At 39.1% G+C, this 8428-nt stretch overlaps 1 protein-coding gene across 1 annotated transcript in view; it reads left to right on the forward strand.

Annotated features, from left to right (window-relative positions):
• The window catches only part of LOC149305533 (2,4-dienoyl-CoA reductase [(3E)-enoyl-CoA-producing], mitochondrial-like), a 28045-nt gene extending 19834 nt beyond the window's left edge, over positions 1-8211 (forward strand). The window contains exons 7-12 of the mRNA XM_089477557.1: positions 423-570; positions 4583-4682; positions 5352-5424; positions 5513-5659; positions 6208-6270; positions 8152-8211. Of these exons, the coding sequence (XP_089333683.1) occupies positions 423-570; positions 4583-4682; positions 5352-5424; positions 5513-5659; positions 6208-6270; positions 8152-8211 (591 nt within the window). The remainder of the gene's footprint in view (positions 1-422; positions 571-4582; positions 4683-5351; positions 5425-5512; positions 5660-6207; positions 6271-8151) is intronic.
• Positions 8212-8428: the final 217 nt, after the last annotated feature.

Genomic DNA, 8428 nt, shown 5'->3' on the forward strand with positions numbered 1-8428 from the left:
ACAATACTGTGGCTTCGGCTGCATCGGGAATGACATCGGTTCAGGCTAGTGCTTCCCATTTGTGTCTGTAGTTCGACTATGAAGTGTGACATACAACTGTAATGAACAATGGATTTAGTGCAGGTAAATCACGCCGGGAAACATTGGTTCGGAACATAATGCAAGTTTTCCAGATATTCTGCGTCGCGCAAGAAAAACCTTCTTCGCGCACATTGCTAAGCACCCTACTGACAATACAAAATGACACATGCAGGAAGAAAAGCAGTGGGAGTCCCCTTTAACACTTCATATTTTTTAAAATGAAAGTAGTGGTTTTATAGCCACGTTCAATATATCTTTTCTTGTTTGACAGGACACGCTGTATACTAACTGCAAGACTGTTTTATAGATTTGATTTATTCCCTTTCTTGCTGTTTGGTCAGGTTGTGATAAACAATGCAGCAGGGAACTTTATTTCTCCTTCCGAAAGGCTCTCTGCAAATGCCTGGAGAACCATAACGGACATTGTTCTTAATGGCACAGCTTACGTAACACTCGAGGTCGGGAAGGAACTAATTAAGGCTGGAAAAGGTAAGGCACATATCGACTTTGAGTTGACCTTTCCGTACTGAGAAACTATCCTGTAACGCTCAACTGCACAGACTTCTAGACCAAACACCGCTGATTTCCTTACGATTCCCTCTTGACTTTCAGCTTTTTCTAGTGTCAAAGACCAAAAAGCTGAAACAGTTATTGTTTATTGTATCTTATTTTTGGATAGTGGCATCAATGTTTCTCTTTGATATATCGCTTGAAATTGGCATACATTTTAAATGGAATTAATCATTGATGTAGCATCACAGTACATATTCCCCCCCCCCTCTTTGTTGCAATGAATTTCACTGTAAAAGCTAAGCTCAGGGCTAAACTTGTGACCTGTGCATGTTGTTGGTACACTTGCCTGGTGGACAGACTTAGGGTTTTTTTTATTAACAATTTGCTGTTGCCAATGTGTCTAGATGGCATCTATCACCTTACCAGGTCCTTATTGATTCCAACACGAGCTCATAATCCGGCCCAGACTGGCAAATGCCCAGTGAGCTGCTGGTGGACATGTTATGTAATGTGTGGCCGTGCATATCTAGCCCTGCTCAAAATAGTATTTGTATTTAGTGACATAAGACTTAAGGCTACAATCAGAACTCACTATATACAATTCACTAACCCATAAGTTGAAACCTTTCATCTCACCAACTTAATGCATTATAAAGAACTGATGTTGAGGCTTTCTTCCCCAGGAAAGTCAAGTTGGCCTTGGCATGGTTTCTCTTGGTAAGATTTCATAAATGTCACCACACTGTGTTGACTAAGTATTATGCGGGGCCAGGTTGGACTGTGTTCCTGCGTATAGTACCTCATAATGAAAACCGAACTTACTGAGCTTAAACAAACTTGCAGTTTGGTTATTTAACCCCCTTTATGAAATGATATTGTTATATCATATATAACATAAAGTCAATCTCAAGTGTTTTTGGATAACCCCAGATCGTGTGAAAGGGTTGATCGTGAATCAATCTTGCTCAACAATTTTCATTAGTTGAGTCACTTTTCATAGTTTTTAAATTCACAGTATTAAAGTTTCATTAGCTATCCTTTAGGCTAATATGGTTTAATTAAAAATGTTTTGGTAACTTTTTTGTTTAAGTATTGAATCATTAATAATGTAATTTCTGGAATACAAAACAGCCGGTGCAAAAGATGCCCAAGCACTTCATGTAAAATTAAAGTTTGTATCTTAAAGCAGATCTGTCGCCCAAAAAACGTGACTTGGCAGTGAATAGAGCAGGAAAGTAGCTATAGTGAGAACACACATATATATATATATATATATATATATATATATATATATATGTCTATATATATATACCGTATTTGCTCGATTATAAGACGAGGTTTTTTTCAGAGCAAATGCTCTGAAAAATACCCCTCGTCTTCTAATCGGGGTCGTCTTCTAATCAGACCTCAAATAGAGGTCTGATTATGAGACTAAGATCCAGATCCCCCGCACCACTGCAGGGGACCTGGATCCTCCTGCCCCCCCCATTTAACACCCCCCCACACACACTTACCGGTGCAATCCGCGTAGACAACGTCCGCTGCAGCCGGAAGGAGGTGTGGCTAGCAGCGGGGGTTGTCTGCATCCGTCGCGCATACCTTCCCCGACTGTCAGAGATCAGAGTTTCCCGCACCGGTGCGGGAAACTCTGATCTCTGACAGCCGGGGAAGGTATGCACGACGGACGCAGACAAACCCCCGCTGCCAACTCCACCTCCTTCCGGCTGCAGCGGAAGGAGACGTCAACCCGCTGCCCCGGCAATACAGCAGGAAATTGGAAGCACCGGTAAGTGTGTGTGTGTGTTAAATGGGGGCATAGGGCATTTCTGGAATGCCTTATACCCCTATATGCCACTCTGGCACTTAGGGGGTTAAAAGGCATATTATGGGGCAGAGTGGCATATAGGGAGGTATAAGGCATTTCAGGAGGCAGAGTGGCGTTAAGGGGGCATTTAATAGAGCACTCTGCCTCCTGGAATGCCTTATACCTCCCTATATGCCACTCTGCCCCATAATATATATTTTAACCCCCTAAATGCCAGAATGGGATATAGGGGTATAAGGCATTTCTGGAGGCAGAGTGGCACATAGGGGGTCAAAAGGCATATCATGGGCCACAGTGCCATATTGGTGTGGCAAGCCTGGGGGCCGATGTGCGTAAGTGGGGGACAGGTTGGAAAATACAAGGAAATAAAAACAAAAAAAATATTTTTCTCAATCATTTAAAAAAAAAATAAGCTTTTATTTAAAAAAATAGTTTACATGAATTAACATTTACTGGTAAAACTTTTTTCCTTTAGGGTCGTCTTATATTCAGGCTTTTTCTTTTTTTTCCCCTAAGTTAATATTCAGATTTCGGGGGGTCGTCTTATAATCGAGCAAATACAGTATATATGTATATATATATATATATATATATATATATATATATCACTGCTGGACAGGGGATAAAGAGGCAACCCTGGCAGCCTCATAATGACGTAACTGCGACCAATGGCTAGGTATAGCAGGCCACACGTTACGTTTTTATAATACATGTCAACTTTTTAACCATATCCTAGCTAGTTGGTACAATACTGATTTTAATTTAGTGGACTGTCTAATGTCCCTGACAGCAGAAGAATGCATATTTAAAGTACTCTGTGAATGTATGTTTAGAATACTGTAAAATATTGACTTGTGCATTCGAATTTGTACAAAATTTAATTTTGCCAACTTCGTTGATTAGTACGAATATTCAAAAATGAGGAAGGACTCTCCACGAAAAAAACGAGGCAGAGAGTTCAAAATATTTAGGTTACGTTGCTTTTTCAGTCTCTCGCGCTCTGTGTCTCCTTACCTTCTCTGCGACCGCTTCCACGTCTGTCTCCTTTTTAGCAGTTCCATATTTTCTCTTCCCTCCTCTTGTTCTTTTGTTCGCTTCTCTCCGATATCAGCTTTGTTAACTAGGCCTCTTGGAGTAGTCGTGTAATAGGATGTGTACGGAGGCATTTCCATTTTTTTGGCCTGGTTAACGGAGATATCCAGGTACTTCAGCAAAAGGCAGAGCGTCCGCATGTGTCCTCTCCCTTGTTTGAAAGAATAGAGGAGAGGCTGTTCCTCTAGTGCGCACCGTGTCTTCCCCTTTTTCTGAAGTACCTGGATACCGGAGCTGATACCGGGGAGAAGCGGATGAAGACAGAGGAAGGAGGTGAAGCGGAGCTACAGAAAAGAAGACAAGGACAAAGAAGTGATCGGCGAAGGTGGGGAGGCATTTTTTTCCGAATTGGAGAACTTCGTCTGGACCAAAAGGACATGAAACAGAATTTATTGTAATTTATGTTACTTTGGTTTTTCTTAAGTGATCTTTAGATCCCAGATTTACTGATTAGGTCTATGAAGGCCTGATTTTATTTGCATATTGAGGCTGTTATATTAAGTCGATTTTTAACTTCATGATAAAACTACTGTTAAGCGAAGAGTAGATTTGAGTGGAAAGTCTTGCCCATCTCTAAAATAGGGAAACTTTTTTTTTTTTCCTGGGGAAAACCTTTTTATCCACATCTGAGTTTCTGTTTACACATATTTCACGAGCGCAGTGACATTCAGGAAACATTACGTGAATCGAGACATTTCAAGGGTTAAAAGCAGGCCGAAGGGCGATTTTGTTGCAGTAACTCCAGTTGATGCATTTTTAATAGTTTGCCCGGCTCTGGTGAACAGATCCCGAAGGCGATCAGCTAATGTTCCAAAACTAGAATTAAATGAAGCTTCACATTTCATTTCGTTAACGTTGGGGTTTTCCTTTTGATATATTTTTTTTTTTTATAGTTTTTTTTTTATTTTTTTTTCTATGGACGAGTAGAGATGTTGGCACCGTTGCAATGTGAGGTTAAAAGTTTGTTTCTAACAAATCCTATTTTTCGAGATCATTCCGTGTCATTATCGGCTATTGTTTGCGAGTGTGCAAATCATTCCGTTACATTTGTTGTTGTGTATTTAATTCTAGGAGCAGCATTTCTGGCCATAACAACAATTTATGCGGAGAGCGGGTCTGGCTTTGTTGTTCCCAGTGCCTCTGCTAAGGCAGGAGTAGAAGCTCTATGCAAGTGAGTTTGTAAAAATGTGATAGTCATTGGATAAAACTAAAGCTTTAAAATTGGTTATCTTCACTAATTCTCTCTACAACACTTGACAATAAGCCCAGAATCATTAAAGATTTCCAGAGTGACCAGAAAAAGATGATTTAGTCTCCCAAAATATTACCCTTTCAGTAAAATTCCGATGGATTTCCTGTACTTGTTCTCTTCAGAATCACAGCGTTGTTGGGTCCACGGTTTATCCAGTGCTCATCAAAAGAACCACATGAGCAAAGATTGAAAATCAAACTCATGAGATTCAATACTATTAATGAAACATTATTGTCGGCTGCAGTGTGGGTCAGAAACGTGCACTGAATATGTTATATAGTCTGAGCGTTTCCCAGGCTCTCTTCCCTGGAACAAACACCAATGTCTGCAGATTTCATGATGGCAAACAGTAAAAAAGCCAGTGTCAGGGAACATGTAAAACAATAGAAACAATATGCATTGCACATGCTTAATATAAAAAAAAAACTACTGTATTTGCTCAATTATAAGACAAGGTTTTTTTTCTCAGAGCAAATGCGGTATATCAATGGTGCAAACGTTTTTACCCAGTAGTAAATTACCACATTTTGCAGTTTTAAATTTACATAAAGGTTTTATGATCTGTAAAGCATTAATCTATTGTTTTAGGTCCCTAGCTGCAGAGTGGGGAAGATATGGTATGAGATTTAACGTAATACAGCCCGGTCCAATAAAAACTAAGGTACGTCCTTTTAATAGGGATGCTTATGAAAAGCAGAAAAGTGAAATTGTTGGTTTTATTCAACTTCAGAAACGCTTCTTAAAACTAGGGTGCTTTCAGTCGGCTGGATCCAACTGGAGCGTTCGAGTCACTGATTTTGAAGAGGCTACCGTGTGGACGCTTTGGAACACCGGAGGAAATCGCAAATCTTGCGACCTATCTCTGCAGTGACTACGCAAGCTGGGTCTCCGGGGCAGTAAGTGTTTCCTACAAGTTAATTACCCTTAAGTATGTTTTTGTTTAGGACTTTGTTTAAGAAGCATTGGCATTATGACACAGAGCATAAAAAATAATATTTAGAATGTTGTGTGCCTATGGTAATACCTGTACAGTACCTCACATAAGTGTCCCTCCTACAATTTTACACGTTCTTCCAGGTGAAACATGAAATTAAAATTGATTTTATTTAATGTTTTTAGATCCCTAGTTTACCCAAAATAGTTCATAAAATAGTTTATAAATGAATGCATAAGAATTATTATATATATATATATATATATATATATATATATATATATATATATATATATATATATATTTTATTTTTTTTAAATCTGCTGAATGCTTTGGAAGAAAGGTTCATGTTTCTAACCTGTCATGTTGGCACATTTTTATTTTTTAAACTGTACAAATGCTTTTCATGAAATGTTACAGTTGTTTAGAGGTTTATATGCATGTCCTTCTAAATAGTACAACTGAAATGTGATTAATCCTTTGACTGAAGTAATGCCCAATGTTTTACAGATCATTAGAATGGATGGTGGAGAATATGTGTTTATGGCAGGAGAGTTTAATAGCTTGCAAAAGGTAATGTATCACTGGATTTGTAAAGTATATGTGTGTGTGTGTATATATATATATCATTTTATGCATTATTTCCAAAGGGAACTATTGGATTTGCTGTGTTGTGTGGTAGTCAGGAAGCCCAATGACTTTTTCTTTTAAATGTAAGAGCTTATTTTACAAAGAAAAGAGAAATTATTCTACAAAAGGCTTCTCCATTGGCTCAGGAGGCTGGGCTTCTAAATCACTTCATCCAAAAAACCCACCACTTTAGTGTAACTTTTTTTACCGATAACATGCATATTTTAAGATGGCGTCCTAGTTAAATGCGTACACAAAATACCAAAGAATTTGATAATATATCCATGCAAAAGATAATAAAATATTTCTTCCCAAGCCCCAACAAATTACGCAGCGTTGTACAACGTAAGTGGGGCCATTAACACATTAATACATACAGGCACATCAGGAGATGAGAACACTCCCCGTATGCTTGCCATCTAGCCTTATGGTACTTTATACAAAGTTCCAGTCAGGAATGGTGGGCTTTTGAGGACCCCACTCGACGGCTTACAATCTAGAGGGATAGTATGGGTAATTGTAACAAAAGGATGGGGGAAAAGAGGGAGTAACTTGCCACTCTTGTGGCAGTGATTAGGCCTAAGTGGTTTCAGCATGGATATTATACATTTTTCACAAATTAATAAATAAAGTAGTTGCCTGGTGTAGATGCTTCAGTAGTAAATATATCAGGTGCAGACGGAGATGTCTACTGACAAACACTACTGCACAGGAAATAGCGGCGAAAAGGGACAAAAGCATCTGGGGGCAATCTGCAGAAATGTATAACATGCATTAAACTTGAAGTGCCCTTTGTTCTTGAGAGATTTTATACGTGTGTGTGTGTGTGTATATATATATATATATATAAATGATAAAGGTCTGGTTTACAGAGAACTTTGATGTTGGATGATTTGCTGTCTTGAATAAAAAAAATTTTTTTTATACTTTTTTGCTGGTTACTGCAGTCTGATTGCACCTTAATGTTAAGCCCAGCATGATCTGCAATTGTTGCAGTGAGCTGGTGTTTTGGAAGGACAAGTGGAGGCAGATTGGTGTGTCGGAGGCTGCCGATTTATGATGTGTGGGGTGGTTTGGTTTAGGAGCAGGAGGCTGCTACTCTATACTATATGTTTGGAGGGGCAGGGAGTATGTCTACTACCTACATTGGTACACAGCACACACCATTATTGTGCAGCCTTAAACATCCCTCACATGCACACGGTGTGAATGAGCAGCCTCTCTCACTCCAACTCACTTGCAGGAGGTATCTCATTCACAATTGTGTGCGTGGGAGAGGGGTACTCCTGCCCCTTAACCACCCTGTGCACACCCTATTTGTAAGCCTTCTGCTCTACAACCCTCTTATTCATACTATGAACAACGGGTGTGTTGGGGTACAGGAGGAGGTTTATTGACACCGTGCATAGGGGTGGATGAGTTGGGACTGCTGAATGCAGTGGGCAGGGGAGGAAAGAGAGGAGAAATGAGGTGGAAATAGACAGAGAAAAAAGAGACAAGGCAAAGAGGGGTAAGAGAATGGGCACAAAGAGCAATAGCAAGATGATGAGGGACAGAAGAAATAGGAGAAATAGAAGAGGACAGAGAAGCAAGAGGGGAAGAAAAGGAGAGAGAGAAAAGAGGAGATAGGGAAGAAAGGGAGAAAATGGAGGGGAAAAGAGGAGAGGAGTGAAAGGGTGGGATGGCAAAGTTTAGAAAGAGAGGAGGGTGAAAGGAAAGAATTAAAAAAAGGGTCTAAATGCTAATATATTAAATATATATATATATATATATATATATATATACATAATTATAATGGTGTACATGTTACTTCTTCTTTTCCAGGTTACAAAAGAACAATGGGACATTATGGAAAAAATTATCAGGAATACGAAGGGGTCCTAAAACTGCTTTCGGTGATAGAGCCGTAGTGCCTTTATACCATTTCAGTGACCCAATGGAGCAGCCATAAAACAACTCATGTTTAGTATTACATCTAATTATGAACCAACAAATGAATATATATATATATAGTTTAGAAATTTCCCTAAAACAAGAACAACTTTCCAAAAAAAGATTCTGCAACATTTTCATGGTCAAATCAGCTGTCGTATAATATCTC

The sequence above is a fragment of the Sceloporus occidentalis genome, unplaced genomic scaffold, assembly GCF_023333645.1.
Source record: "Sceloporus occidentalis isolate IW3139 unplaced genomic scaffold, rSceOcc1.0.p SCAF_11, whole genome shotgun sequence".
NCBI classification, from domain to species: domain Eukaryota; kingdom Metazoa; phylum Chordata; class Lepidosauria; order Squamata; family Phrynosomatidae; genus Sceloporus; species Sceloporus occidentalis.